Genomic DNA, 16181 nt, shown 5'->3' with positions numbered 1-16181 from the left:
GCTGCGTCGCCTGATACCATTTTTGGGGGGCGCACGTCAGGCCCTTGTGGTGGACGCAAGGAGGGTTCGCAAGGACGTAAGGACCCCCTTGCATTGTGTCGACGTGGAAACATAATCAGCCCTTTGCTGTTTTTAAGTGAAGCAAGCAATGTTAACGTCACGCACAAAGCACACAAAAACCAAAGCTACTTAAAAGGAGTTTATTTCCTAGGATAATCTCATGTCTCACAGATAAATATACGTCTTATCAACCACATCCCATCTTTTTGGTTCCCGTGAGGTGTTTGTTCTACAGAGGGACAACGTAGGGGTACAAGGTAGTGACGCCTCTTTTTGGCGGGAAAACAAAAAGGCGGGAAACCAATCATGCAAATCACAAAGAAGGCACGGCTACGGACACACACACACACACACGCACACACACACACACACACACACACTTCTACAACAAGACAATCACAGTCCAGGGTTGATTCGTCAGCCAACCATCTTCTCTGTGTTGTTGGGGAAGTGGAATTATTGATTCGGAATACAAGAGACCTGGTATATATATATATATATATATATACACACAAACAAGCAGTTATTTGGAGGCTCTGTACGATGGCTACGTCCGGTTTTCGGAACCCCGCTAGGAGAACGCTATTGAAGCAGCTATTGTTCGGCAGTATTGCGTTTCAAATTTTCTTCTGCATTTGTTTTCGGGTCGGAAGACGAGACGCTTTTGACGCCGAGGAAGACGGGGATTTCGTTGCCTGCACTGCAGTGAAGTGATAAATTCTTAACAATATATAAAGAGATATTCATTTATTTTTTCCTTAAGTACACCAGAGAAACATCAAATAAAGGAACACAGGTTCTATTGGTCCTATTGCAAATACACGTAGTAACAGGGGGGGTGGGGGGGGGGGGGTGGAACAGAACGCTGGCAGCTTATTGGTTGAGTGAATGATGACACTCAGTATGATACAGAATGCGTGGAATGACCCGGAATGAGAATCAGGTACAGTATGAGATGGCCAGAACAATATTCAGATGAGGTTAAAGGGAAGTTCAGAAGGTACACATGGATCCATAGTCAAGTGCAATGGAAAGAGCTAACTTCAATTGAAATAGTTACAATGATGGTATTTGTGAATGTGTATATTCAGTTTTTTGCTATTCAGTCTTTTCAGTGTATTGATCATGGATAAAATAAATTGAAAATTCACAAAGATTGTTATTATGGAGAAGCATGCTCGGGCGGCAGCATATTGTATATGATACATATTGCATTGGATTATTTAAAATATTCCTCCTGGTGATTAAAATAAACACTTTATACGATTTGAGGAAAGGTTTGATAACTCTTCATTAGACTCCACCTTGTTCAGACAGGCTCTGAATGTCATTTACATTAACTTTAGATGGTGTGTGTGTTTGTGTGTGTGTATGTGTGTTCATGAGCATGTGTATGTGCACGTGTGTGTGTACGTGTATGTGTGTGCGTGTGCATGTATGTGTTCCCGTATGTATGTATGTGCACGTGTGCGTCTGTCTGTGTGCGCTTGTATGCATTTGCGTGTGTGTGCAGGTGCGTGCTTGTGTGTGTGTATGTGTTTGTATGCATGTGTACACCTCTTTCCAGTGTGTTCCAAAAGCCATAACCAGAACTACAGACGGCCTAGGAAACCAAAAGGAGCAATGACCGATCACTGTAATGAGGAGAGAGGCTACAAGTCCATGCTAGTGAGATCCACCACATCTACACAGGAATACACAAACACATCAGACTCAATAGACACCCGTTTGGCAGGAGTATACAAAGGTAACACTTACGGTACATTTTTATAGAAAACTACGGTTAATATTCTACATTTTTGTTTTTTTTGTTTTCGTAATCGATGTCATCGTCAGCGACGACCACAAACAGATTTAACCAGCAATAGCATGACTTGTAGCCCAGTCAGATCCCCCCAAGACCCTGACCCACCTGGGGAAGGAACGCGTACACACACAATGTCAACAGAGGACATGCATTCATATCATCACGGCAAAGTGAAAGTGAAAGTAAAGATTCAAGATGGACCGAGGGCATTTCACAAGTCAGTGCATCCGGCTTATTCAGACATCCACGTTGCATTCATTCCTACACACTTATCAATATGCAAAAATACATACACTTTGCAGTCTGTGCATTCTTTTTTTCTCCTTGAGTTTTATTATCAAAATGACATGGAAGGTAAACACACACACACTCATACACAATTTTTAATCGAATGCTTACTATTTAAAACATGCCGTTGCTATGTACAACACTTGTGGCGGACGCATGCGTTGATCTCAACCAAGTCTGCGCAATGCATTATGTCGACAGCGGGGAAGACAGCGTGGAAGTCAGGCGACGGCTCTGCGGTCGTCTGGGAAACCCTTTCCTCTAAACTCTCCTCCTTCGATAGAGGGGACATCCCGTCCTCTAAACCCTCCTCCCGGAAACAAGGGGACATCCGGTCCTATAAACCCTCTTCCAAGGAAATGAGGGGAGATCCTTTCCTTCGAACCCTCCTCCTTGGATAGAGGGGACATCCCGTCTTATAAACCCTCCTCCCAGGAACAAGGGGACATCCTGTCCTATAAACCCTCCTCCCAGGAAACAAGGGGAGATCCTTTCCCTCTAAACCCGCCTCCCGGGTACAAGGAGACTTCTCCGCCCAGCGATGAAGAAAGCAGGGACATACAAGCAATGGTAGCAAAAATACCACTGTGTCGCTGCAGTACTTTGGTTTTTTAGATAGGTATACACGCAGTATGGGACTAAAGAGGGAAAGAAAAGAGTATTCGTGATGCATGATACATGCTGGGTTTAGCTTTGTCCATTTGTCTCGGGCAAATGGTCCTACATTTACTGTACAAAAGGTTTCACACGGTGGCTGGGGGAACTCAACGCACATAAGCAAACACATGGTACGGTCGCAGGCGTGATTGCGGAGCTCTGGGCAATGGTGCAACCCGACCTCCTCTAGGTAAAATCAATACATCATCGATTCATTTTGAAAATACTGATATGAATAACATACACATACGATCAAATATAAGTGGTCGACAGGCCCCAAAAAAAAAAAGAAGCATTTGAACAGCATTACTTTCGACCGTAAACATTCAACAGAGGCATAGTTGTTTGAGAAACATTGGCACACCCTTCTTACTTTCCCTTTGCTTTGTCCATGGATAAGTAAGGTGTTACATCCAAAGTGGTCAAAGGAAACTCCACACACATTCACAGCGTTCCTGATAACTTACCGAGTAGAAAAGCCTCAAGTCCTCGAGTCGACCGCCACGTAGCAAACAGTGTCAAAATGTCCAACCCGGGCAAGGCACCCTTTACTCCTCCCTTCAGAGTGTGTGTGTCTCTGACAACACACACCAACACACACACACACACAGGCAAACACACACACACACAGGCACAGAATCTCCATGCAGGTGGCCATGGTGTGAGCTGTGTATCACAGGATCACATTTGGTGATTGAATCCTAATAAAGTAAGAGCGAGACACACACGTGCTCCGTCTCTGGCGTGACCACGACACAAACGACAAAACCAAGGCAATCTTCTCAACAGTTAATAAAAAACTAAAAACAAATAGACATTTCAGTATTTTTTGCAGTTGTTTTTTGCAGTTGCCACCATCCAAACTTGCGTTTGCATTTGACAACCTAAATAGATTTCTATGCGAGATAAGCCCTGTACGAGAGTACTTTTTATTCAAAGTTAAAGCACACATATTAGCAGGGATACAATACTGCGCATGGTTTTATGGAGAGGATCGAGGAGGGACTATAAGCAACGCATGCATAATGCATCTAACTAAACCACACTTTATCAGCTTGATCGCTTCTCCACTAACCTTTTCACTGAGTGCCAGCACTTTAAAAAATAAGCCTGGTCAAATAACCCTCAAACGCAACCAACATTCAAAGACAATTGCTCACAAACCAATCACCCAAACATTCATTGCCACTCGTTATTTTTTGTTATAGTATAAGCAAATGTGGTGCTGGGTACGAAACGACAAACAAAACTGAAAAAAATAACAAATGAGTTCCAGGTTTGTTCACCTAACCCTAATTGATACCGATGCTCTCTACCGATACTCTCTACCGATAATCTCTACCGATAATCTCTACCGATAATCTCTGCCGATAATCTCTGCCGATAATCTCTGCCGATAATCTCTACCGATAATCTCTGCCGATAATCTCTACCGATACTCTCTACTGTCTCTCTCCCTTTTTGTTTCTGCGGATCAAGCTTGGGGCAGCCGGGGCGGCTAGCCGCATGTAGATCATGAGGTGCATGCAATGCAAGGTTTTAGTCTGGTGTTTGGGTGTCGGGGGGTTGGGGGGCTTTCATCAGTTAGTACATGAGGGGCTGAGGGGGGTGGGGGTGAAGTTAGTTACTTCTTGGCGGCCAGGGAGGCCAGCTGGCCGTCGATGTCCTCCTCCTGCTGCAGAGGGTGCCACTGGGCGATGGGGCGGCGGGGGTTGGCCAGCATGTCAGACCAGTGCTTCAGCCCCAGCCCCGTGGCCTTGCTGCCCACGAAGATCTTGCCGATGGCGTCGTTCTTGCCGATCTTGTCGTAGTCGAACACCGTCACCGCCACCAGGATTTTCTGTGCGGGAAACGAAAAAGGAAATGTTACCAGGAACGTTTTAGTCTCACTGATGCCGGCGGTTGTTTTTACAGATTCTAACAATCTAACAACGGTGCCAGCCTGCATGAACAAAGCGCCATGATAAGATAAGATGTTTATGCAAATCGAGGGGATTGCAGTTACACTGGCATTTACATTCAGGGCATTTAGCAGACGCTTTTATCCAAAGCGTTTTATAATTTGTCAGAAGAAGAGAAACAATTTATATCACTGTCAATACAGTAAGGATGTTCATAGTGCCAAGCACTTACAATATCTAGGTTAACCCATTCCCCGTGTACAACACAGTTAGCTAGGATAAGACGCCACACAATGCTAAGTACTATTATCGAGTACCAGGACGTCCAATTTACAATAAGTGCTTACATTAAGTGCCAGCCAGTTAATTTAAACATTCACCCACAAAAGGTTAAACTAACTACTGACTTCCTCACTTTTGGCGATTGGATCAGAGGACCACAGCTCACCAGAGTGACCCATGTGCTTTAGCTCGTTGGGTCACATACGGAGCAGAGAAAAAGGCCTTAGGAACTACTGCAGGTTTTCTATTGGCCCAAGGCAGGCAGCCCTGTGAGGGTCCCTACCTGCATCTGCTCCAGGGGGATCTCGAAGCTGAAGGACTCGTTGTAGTACGGGTTCAGCGTGTTCTTCTTCACCGTCGTCTTCTTCTTCTTCAGACGCTTGCCGCCCTGCAGCAGCTGGATCTTCACGTAGGGATCTGCAACGGCCGTCGAGAGCATCGTTGGTAACAATGCTACATTAGCGACAACACCTGGATCCTCACATAGGGATCGCTACGGGCATCATGAGCAGCAATGCTACATTAGCAACAACACCTGGATCTTCACATAGGGATCGCAACGGGCAACGTTAGCAACGTTAGAATCAATGCTACATTAGCAACAATACCCGGATCTTCACATAGGGATCTGCAGAATGTTGATTACAACCACAGCAATAACGCACAACGTACATCAATAACAAACAAGAAAATCTGTTTCATGAGAATATCAAAGCCAAAACTAGAAAGCCAAAAAGCAAACAGTATGACGCCACCGCTAGGAAGACTGACCTTCCAAGTCTAAAGTCTGGTGAAGGAAATTAAAACAAATACTAACAGCATGGATATGAATCAAACAACAAACAAATATGTCCTACCAGACAGTCCACAGGCGTCCATCTTCTTCAGGTTCTTGGCCTCCAGAATGCAGACGGTGAGTTTACCGGCAGTCGGCACGTACCGCAGAGAGATGCAGATATCTCCAAGCTTCTCTGGCTGATAGGGAACAAGATTGAAGCACAACCATCGGATACTAATGAGCAAAGCCCTTCTTCTCAAGTGTTACACGGTAAAGATGATCAAACGTGACCTCTCCTAAAGTCTGGTCCACAATGATGACGGAGATGAGCATCGTTATGCAGATGACTTCTCTAGAGACTGATTGGTACCGTTTGTATAGTACCGTAGTATAAGCCACATTAATTACTCATTTTTGCTCACAGCCCAAATACCTCCATGGACCGCCCAATGCTGGCTCGACACCAGAAAGAAATCGTTTTAATAGTAATGTGTTCCTTGGGGCCATCACTGCGGTGCGAGTAATTGGAGATAATGCAGATTCAAGCTTCAGTAAAACCCTGAACTTTTGACCGATTTGACAACAAGGCATCGGTTCTTTTTGCAAGCAATTCAGAGGCTTTGTGATATCGTTCATAGACTGAGAGCACATTGTGGAAAACTGTCTTCTTTGCTTTTTGGTCATTTATGAAGTGATGTCAGTGTTTATTTCTTTACAAGGTTATCCTTTACGCCCAAACCTCCAAAGTAAACGAGCAGATGGGCACCACATCGTGACGTCATGAAGAACGTCATGTTTTATCGCTCAAATAATAAATCACTGAAAAAGACTAAAAGTATTAGTGTTTTGCAAATTCGACCTACAAGGCGATTGTGTTTTTAAGGTGTGGTTTGTTTTCACAGATTGTGTGCATCGCTGGGGGCAATTGGGAGGCTTTGAGTGTCACGGGGCAATGCCTTGAGCGCAACATGTACGGGGAGTATTGGTTCGTAAAATCGGGCTACAAATCGCAGCATTCCTCTGGAGAAACACGGTCATGTAGTAAGCGTTGGGGTACCTCCTCCTTCTCCACGCTCTCCAGGTCCTTCCACTCCTCGATGGGCTGGCCCAGGTCGATGGTGTTCATGGGGATCTTCACCTCTCCGATGATGTCGTGCTTGGAGAAGCGGTCGTAGTCGAACACAGACATGCACACTGTCTTCCCTCCCAGCTCCTCGTAGGGCACCTGGTTGGAACAGGGTGTGTGAGTCCTCGCTAACGTGCAATCATGCTGATAGATGCGAGCAGGGATTACCCACTGCAACGTTAAGCTATGCTATGCTATGCTATGCTGTGCTATGCTGTGCTATGCTATGCTATGCTATGCTATATAATGTCATTCTTTGTTATGTTATGTTATGATACGCTATGCTATGTTACTCTATGCTTTTTTATGATGTTAGATGTTTTGTAATGCTATGTTATGTTATACCATGTTATGCTATTTTATGCAATGCTATGTTATGCTATGTTATGCTATGCTTTGTAATGCTGTTATGCTATTTTATACTATGTTACGCTATGTTATGCTATGCTATACTATGTTATGTTATGCTATGTAATGCTTTGTTATGTTTTGCTATGTTATGCTGTTATATTGTGCTATGTTATGGTGCTCTATTTTTTATTACACTATGCTATGTTACGCTATGTTATTCAATGCTATGCTATGTTATGTTACGCTCTGTTATGTTACGCTATGTTATGTTATGCTATGTTATGTTATGCTATGTTATGTTATGCTATGTTATGTTATGCTATGCTATGCTAGGTTATGCTACGCTCTACTACATTGTCCTACACTTCCCATCTCTTTGTTGTCCTACACAAAGAGATGAGAAGTGTAGGATAATGTAGTAGCCTATAGTGTAATACACACAATAGTAACGATACTAAACAAAATAATACAACATTAATAACGCTGCAAGACGGAAAACCCGAAGAAGAATTCTTAAATTAAATAGAAACAGAAAAACGAGTGCTATCGCGTCTTAATTAGCGCACTCGCAGGTTGCACTATCCGAGTCTTTGTACAGGAATGGCAGTGGGCCGGGGGGGGGGGGGGGGGGGGGGGGGGGGGGGGGTCTTGGGTACGGGCCTCAGCCTGTAGCAGCCAGCCGCCTCTCAGTCCTCAAAGGGGCTCATTAGAGCCCGGAGAGGCTCCAGTGGCGGACACAGGCCAGGGAGCGCGCTGCGTAGTGGAACCGACCGGGGCACACATCGACATACGCTAAGACAAATATAGAAGGAGTAGGAAGCTCCTTGTGGTGGTTAACCGGGAGGAAAAAAAGAAAAGAAAAGGCCCTGCATAATGCAAGGGAGTTGAAGTTGTTGCCTGGCAACCGAGCGAAGGCTACTTTCCCATCAGTCACTTTTTTTTTTTTTTTTTTTGTATTGTCAGATCAAATATTCACGATCGATTGGGGCTCGCAGTGTGTGTTCTCCCCTCAAACATACCTCTGATTGCCGTCTCCCACCCCCGTCCAACTCCACAGCTATCAACAAAAAGACCCCGCCATCACCACCCACCGATCCAACCCACTCACGACCACCCCAATAACCCCATTGCGACCACCACCCACAACCGTCTTAGCCCCATCACCACCCACTAAACCCCACCACCACCACCGACTCAACCCCACCGCCAACACAACCACCGCTAACAGCACCCACTAAAACCCTTATCCACGACCACCAAACCCCAACATGACCCACTACCATCAACACCACCCAAACAACCCCACCACCACCCACAAACCCCATAACCACCATTCAATCAACCCAACAATCGACTAAACCCCATCACCACCAACCATTACCCATTCAACCCCAACACCACCCACTAAACCCCATCAACAGAACCCAATCAACCCCAGCGTCTCCAGTTTGATGTGATTGACAGGTTGGGGAGGAGGCGGACCTTGAAGACGAAGGTCTCGTTGAAGACGGGGTTCAGGGTCTTCTTGTGGACCTTGGTGTCGTACTTCTTCTTCTTGTCGGGAAGCAGCGACACCTTGACGTAGGGGTCCGACGTGCCCCCGGAGTCCATGGAGATCAGGTCGGCCGCCTGGAGGATGCCCACCGTCAGCTGGGAGGTGGAGGAGGAGGAGGAGGAGGGGGAGGAGGTGGTGGTGGAGGTGGGGGAGGAGGAGAAGGTGATGGAGGAGGAGGAGAAGGAGGTGGAGGAGAAGGGGGAGGGGGAGGAGTAAGGGGGAAAGAGGTGGAGGTGGAGGAGGAGGAGGAGGAGGAAGAGTTTGAGGAGGAGGGGGATGAAGGAGGAGGAGTTATGGTGGAGGTGGGGGAGGTGGAGGTAGAGGAGGAGGTGATGGAGGAGGAGGAGGAGGAGGGGGAGGGGAGAAGGGGAGGTGAGAAGGGAGAGTGGGAGGAGAGAACATAATATCATTAGATTGAGTCGGGTAGACCTCTACATCGAAGTGTTTTACTCCAGTATGGTAGACTATCTACCTGCCTGCTTGCTGTGTGCCTGTCTGGCTGTCCGGCTATCCGTCTGGCTGTGTTTATCTATCTAGCTTTATATCTGTCTGCCTGTCCGTCTGTCGAGTGAGCCTACCGAGTACTCATTGTATCTATCTGTCTGTCACTAAAATCTATTTGTCTGTCCGTCTCTCTGTCTGTGTTTCTCGAGTGTGCTTATCTAATGCTCATTGTATCTATCTCTCTGTCACTATATCGATCTGTCTGTCTGTCTGTCTGTCTGTCTCTCTGCCTGTCTGTCTCTGTCCGTCCGACAGTCTTTCTGTCTGTGTGGGATTGTGTTTGCATCCCCCCCTTGCTCTTCGTTCTACTGCGGTCTGAGCCGACGGTTTTTCCCGGAGTGATGAATGGGCCGAGCCGCCATGCTACTCACGCAGATGAAACCGACCCGTTGTGAAGCACAACTTTGATTCCGTGGGCTTTTCCCTCCTAAACGATTCCACAATTTACCGCTCCGTAAATCATCTGTGTCAAATTAAAACGCCGCCTTCCTCTGCGGTTCAGCCGGAGTCAGAACAGACCGCGTTGCGTGAATCGGGTGATTTATTCACGCTGCGAGGGCGTGGGTCCAATCTAGCCAGCACCACTGGACTCAAGCCTGACTCCTTAATTACCCCCTTATCCGCTCTGTCTTTGGGAGGAAAAAACACTTCCAGAATCTGAAAACCTCCAATCTAACTAATTTCTCCTTAAAGGTTTTAATTTATGGAGTGAAACAATCCTGCCTTCCAATCAAGTATATTAAGAGAGACAAAAGTTCTATGAAAGTATGTTTGCACCAACACACACACACACACACACACACACACACACACACACACACACACACACACACACACACACACACACACACACACACACACACACACACACACACACACACACACACACACAAATTCCCAGAGCACATTTTATAAATTACCTTAAACTTGGGAGATTATGCCAATCAGCCATTGCTATTTAAAAAAACGAATAATAAAAACTGATTGTTTTTCACCGACCTTTGTGTTTTCAAAGTCGTACTCGATGGAGTACTGCAGCTTCCCGAGCTTCTCCTCTTCCTTCTCCTCCTCCTCCTTCTCTTCCTCCGTCAGCCCGGTCTCTCCCTCGTCATCGTCGTCGTCCTGGTGTTTCTGCAGAGGGTCAGGGGTCGGGGTTAGACTTCAGGCTGAGAAGGGGGGGGTGAGTGAGTGGTGAGAACACTAAGAGGCCCAGGGACAGCATGCCACAGACCCACAGAGCTTCAGGAGGTGGACCACCAATCCCTGACAGCCCACCTCCTCAGAGAACGGTCGCCGCAGCAACGGTGGCCAGGAGTGACTCCTCGTCCTGTCTTTGGTTTACTGGTTCTTAATGGGAGGGTTTCGATCACGTGATCTGAAGCTCCATGAGTTTAGGAGTTTAGGGCCGCCATCTTGGCACGTCTCGACCAGAAGTTCCAGAATAACAGAACATCCAGTTGTGGTTGTTGTTGTTATTCTTACGATAATGGGGAAGAAGCACCAAGATGGTGGCCGTGAATGTGAGTGACACCATGTGAAACCTTCCTATTCAGGTTGTATTAATTATGGGTTACAAATCCTGATTGGTGGCATTGGGATAAGGATTCCGATTTTAGGTTTTGGTTTGTTTTCACCAATTGTGTGCATCGCTCTGGGCTATTGGAGGCTTTTTGACTCCCCCGGGCAGTTGCCAAAGTTCAACATGTACAGGGCAGGACCTAGGGTTCAACATGTACAGGCCAGGACCTAGAACATGCTTTGTGCAGAGGACATTGCCAGTCAGGCAGACCACGTGGAGGCGAGAGCATGCCATTTCCTGAGGTTTGACCTTTAACCTTGTTATTCACTGAGCATTTTGTAAATACTGAGATGAAAGTTAGAACTGACTTCGGTTGTTTTCGTGTGTTTAAACAAGCGTGTTGTGGATTTAAGGGCCGTTTAAAAATGACTATTGGTCAGGCTATTTTATTCTGGGTGTAGCTAATTTGTAAATCGTGTTTGTATTCTCATTCACCGAGCCGTTGGTAAATAGTGAGAGTGTTTCATTAAAATGTTAATTTGATGTTCTGGATGGTTTGTCGGGATTTGCACCGAGATTGATTTAGGTAGATGAAGAATCTCGGAAGAACTTCTGACAGCCAATGTGAATAGTAAAAAGATCTTAAAGAGAAACGCATGATATAAGAAACAGTAAGCAGGCTAAGGGGGATACTGGCTGGCCCTTAATGTACGCACTTATTGTATGTTAAACCTCCTTGCACTTAAATGTAATGCTTAGCGTTGTGTAGCATCTTATCCTAGCTATCTTTGTTGTATACGGGGAATGGGTTAACCCAGCGATTCGTAATTCTTGGCACTTGGTTCTATGAACATCTTTACTCTACCGACAGCGATATATTGTTTCTCTCTCTTCTGATAAATGCACTGTGTAAGGCGTCTGCTAAATGCCCTACAAGTAAATGCAAACGTACTTCTCGCTAACACGGTGGTGTTTTGAAGCCAGTCCGTTCGCCTGCATGTGCGGCTGTCAGCATTCAAGCCAGATAACAACTTAATTATTTAGAGCTATTTATTCAAAATAAGGGCCTCAGTGTACCTCGGTTGTCCTGGGGATTTAAAACATAAGACTCAAACACCGCTCTCTCCAACACTCCATGGAAGAGTTTTGTGTTTTAACGACATGTGATGTCAAGGTGAGAGTTAAGTGATTGTTGCTGGATAATAGCCCCGTTGCCAAGGTTATGCTATCTCCTTGGAGTGTGGAGAGGCCTGCGTAATGGCTCCTTTCAGGCGATCCAGGATTTACAAAATTCTCCTACGCCTCGTCTTCGAGTCAAATGTGGGGTTTTGGGGTGCATTCCTAAAGGGTTTTAAAAAAGGTGTAGGGTATTTGTTTGTGTTGTTCATGCATTTTTTTAATCGTCAACGTTGCCATGTCTCCTCAACAACCATGCCCTTGATCGCATGCACATATTAATTGTGTTAAGTCATATCTTGCATATCAACTCGGAGCCCAATACGGTTCATATTGGAGTGAGGCACATACAATGTGTTAGAGGGTTAGACTCCCTTCTGCAGGGTTTATGGAGCTCATCGTAGCTTTCCGTCAAGTATATTCATCACTCATAACAACGTTTGGGCGAGGAGAGTAAAAATTATAGAAATGTGGCAATACAAGGAAGCTAGGACATTCCATGAAACCCCCTCCTACCCCCCACCAGTAGGGGGCAGAGAGCGACACGCTGTGCTGTCCACCTACCGTAGGTTAGTGTCCGTCACAGTCAAGAAACACGGGGCAACACACAAGACAAACACATATCGAGAGGAGAAGAAGAAGAGAAAAAGGAGGGAGAGCACAGAGGAAGAAGGGTTCAACTCACAAGACACCAGGGCCAAACACGCTACTGAAGAAGGACACCATCACCGCGGGCGTGATGAGGAATGACACACTCGTTTAGGCTGCCGGGGAATCACCATCGCTCACTTCCAGCCAAGGACAATTATTCATAATGTGGAGTGGACACAATAAATTGATTGTTTTAATTAACTAACTGTCATTGGTGCACAGCGGAATCTGCATATTTATGTCAGTTCATTTTACTGCCGAATGAATCATTTGACTTTCTAAACCCGCACGACCCGATGATACTAAACTACTGTGTTGAAATGAAAGGTCATTTCCAAAAGCAGCCAATTTCCCTAAAGTCGAAGCATTGTTGTGTGAGAGACTTGCTGGTTTTCGTCCTGCCGGATTAGAGTGTGTCATTTTTCATCGGCCAAGACAATGGAGTGCGTCACACATTTTAGGAAACCACAACGGAACAACAACATCGAGAGTAAATTGAGGGGAAGAAAGCTCTCCTTGTTTCCTCCAAAGTCTGCGGTTAGAGCCGCTGCTAAGAAATCAAACGGAGTTAGCCAACAAACATCATAGCAATACCGACAACAACAACAATAACAACCACAACAAAAGCACCGCCAACGTTACCTTCAAACAATTGCCGTGAAATCTCACTTTAGCGTAACGGCAAAAAAGTACAAAAGCGAACAGAAAATCGAAAGAAGACATTGGAAGCACACGGTTACGATTTGTATTGGGGAGCACTGGTGAGGTGTGTTCTAACGCTAGTGGGGAGAGCGCTAGCGTTAGTGGAGAGAGCTCTAGCGCTAGTGGAGAGAGCTCTAGCGCTAGTAGGGAGCGCTAGTGGGGAGAGCTCTAGCGCTAGTAGGGAGCGCTAGTGGGGAGAGCTCTAGCGCTAGTGGGGAGAGCTCTAGCACTAGGTGGGAGAGCTAGTGGGGAGAGCTCTAGCGCTAGTAGGGAGAGCTAATGGGGAGAGCTCTAGCGCTAGTAGGGAGTGCTAGTGGGGAGAGCTCTAGCACTAGTAGGGAGAGCTAGTGGGGAGAGCTCTAGCGCTAGTAGGGAGTGCTAGTGGGGAGCGCTCTAGCGCTAGTGGGGAGAGCTCTAGCACTAGGTTGGAGTGCTAGTGGGGACGCTCTAGCGCTAGTGGGGAGCGCTCTAGCGCTAGTGGGGAGCACTCTAGCGCTAGTAGGGAGCGCTAGTGGGGAGAGCTCTAGCGCTAGTAGGGAGCGCTAGTGGGGAGAGCTCTAGCGCTAGTAGGGAGTGCTTCTGGGGAGAGCAAATGGGGGGCGCTAGTTGGGAGAGCTAGTGGGGGAGAGCTCTAGCGCTAGTTGGGAGAGCTAGTGGGGAGAGCTCTAGCGCTATAGTGGGAGGTGCTTTAGCTCTATAATGGAGCACTAGTGTGAAGCGCTATAGCGGAGCGCTAGTGAGACCCCTTGGGCCGAACCCTGCGGCGTCGTACCTCACCACCCTGCATGTTCTTCATGTTGAAGCCGTCCTTGCCCTTCTTGCCCTTCTTGTTCTTCTTCTTCTTGCAGCAGCACTTCTTGATGATGCAGAAGCAGCAGGTGAGGATGAGCAGGCCGGCCACCACCGCGATGGCGATCAGCGCCCATGGAGGAACTGTTGTGGGTCACGACACGCACAGAGGCGCAGACGAGCGCCCACACACACGCACGCATGCACGCACACACACACACACACACACACACACACAAACACACGCAGGCACACACGCACATGCACATACATACTCAAACACATGAACAAACACACACACACACATAGAGAAAGACACACACACATGCAAACGCACACACACACAAAAGACCAAGATAAAAGGTTAAAAAGAGATGTACCATGCGGGTTTGTGGGATGTCGTGCATGTGAAATATGAGGTCAAAGTCGTATTTTTTACTTTAATGTCACCAGGTGGAATGATGCGTTCAATACCTGGGAGAGCGTTGTCTGAGCCCTTCTAAATTATTTTACTTATATGTATTTTCAATACTTGCGTAAAAAGCCATTTAAAGGTATTAATTACATATTAATTGACCATCATATTATGAATACATTTGCTATCATTATTAGTTATTTTATGAAAATCTGATAAAAAAGAAAACGTTTGTTGGTCAGTATTGGAGATTAACTATTTGTATCACAAGTGGCAACATTTAATCATGCATCATTTGCTCATATTTCACCATCTGCAGTCTTTATTCTGTGCATGCTTCTGTTCATCATTTCACTAAATGATTTGTTTGTATGCTGTGGGGTAAATAGGTCTCTAATAATTTGTTCACTTAGTCTGAAGTTGCAACAAAAACCAGTGTGTTTGTGAATAGAAAGTTATTGTATGTTTCTGGATCACTTCAGACACTTCAACAATGCAGCAACAAATACCGCTATTCATTTGCAATGTTCTGCCCAAGTGCTATCGTAATCTTTCTTCTCTCTCCATCCCTCTATCTCACTCTCTCGCTATCTCTGTGTCAAACTCTCGCTCTCTCCCTCTCTCTCTTGCCCTCTATCTCTTTCACAATCTCTCTCGCCCTCTCTCCCCATCTCTCTCTATCCCTCCCTCACCCGCTCTCTCTCTCTCTCTCACACTCTCTAGCCATCGCTCATGGCACAGAACTCATTTCAAACATAAAGTGAAACGAGGCAAATACAAATAGCAGTGTAGGATTTCATTTCGAATCGGCACGCCAGTAGTTTGAGTGCATTGTTGAACTGGCATCTAGCAATAACCTATACCATCCTAATACGTGGAAATAGCTGAACTTCCTCGCTTGTGGTAAACCCTTGACCTTTCTGGGAGGGATAAAGTCGATCCTATCCTGCTTTATCTTCTCTCATCTTATCTTTAGCATCCAGGGGAGCAGCCACGCTCCGCTGTTTTCTCGGACTGGTTTAAGAGAGTCATTCTTAAGTCGTGTGTGTGAATACGACAGAAACAGTTGGATCATGGACAACATTTTTCAGAAGGATGCAGAACTGGAGTTTGTGACAGCTGTTTAACATCGTCTACCTCAATGTATTCTAGTTTCTATGATCTTTACTGAAAGGGCTGATGTTATGCCACCAGGTGTGAGTGTGATACGCCATTACAAACTGTTTGAAAATCTGCCTTTTCCTGTGTTTAGTGAAGTCAAAAGTGGCAGTGTCCACCTCGATGTACGCTGGATAGATCAGTGTACAAGCCTACCCAGTAGACCGTAGCAAACGTTGCTCATCTATCCATCATTCATCTAGGTGGACACTCCCACTTGTGACAGCACCCCTTCAATGAATGACTGTCTCCATGACATCAAGGAGAGACAATCTGCGTCTTATAACCCGACGCAAAGATCTAGAGCACTGCGAGAGGAACTCACGCGGGATCTTGTCGATCTCGTTGAGGAACTTGCTCTTGATCTCCTCGAACATGTCGTTCTTGCTGATCTCCGTGTTGTTTGAGCCCGACAGGTCAGCCGCCGTGGAGGCCAGGGCGGGCGTGGCCGTCGGCGCCAAG

General features: G+C 46.2%; 1 protein-coding gene across 1 annotated transcript in view; it reads right to left on the bottom strand.

The window, feature by feature from the left end:
* Positions 1-186: 186 nt before the first annotated feature.
* The window catches only part of syt2b (synaptotagmin IIb), a gene marked incomplete in the record, with an annotated part of 33177 nt that continues 17182 nt past the window's right edge, over positions 187-16181 (bottom strand). Inside the window, 8 exon segments of the mRNA XM_030375131.1 lie at positions 187-4652; positions 5279-5412; positions 5853-5970; positions 6831-6998; positions 8733-8900; positions 10309-10440; positions 14130-14290; positions 16045-16181. Of these exon segments, the coding sequence (XP_030230991.1) occupies positions 4437-4652; positions 5279-5412; positions 5853-5970; positions 6831-6998; positions 8733-8900; positions 10309-10440; positions 14130-14290; positions 16045-16181 (1234 nt within the window).

Source organism: Gadus morhua, chromosome 13 (genome assembly GCF_902167405.1).
Source record: "Gadus morhua chromosome 13, gadMor3.0, whole genome shotgun sequence".
Taxonomy (NCBI): Eukaryota; Metazoa; Chordata; class Actinopteri; order Gadiformes; family Gadidae; genus Gadus; species Gadus morhua.
The sequence above is the reverse complement of the archived record's forward strand: the minus strand, read 5'-3'. Positions and strand labels throughout refer to the sequence as shown.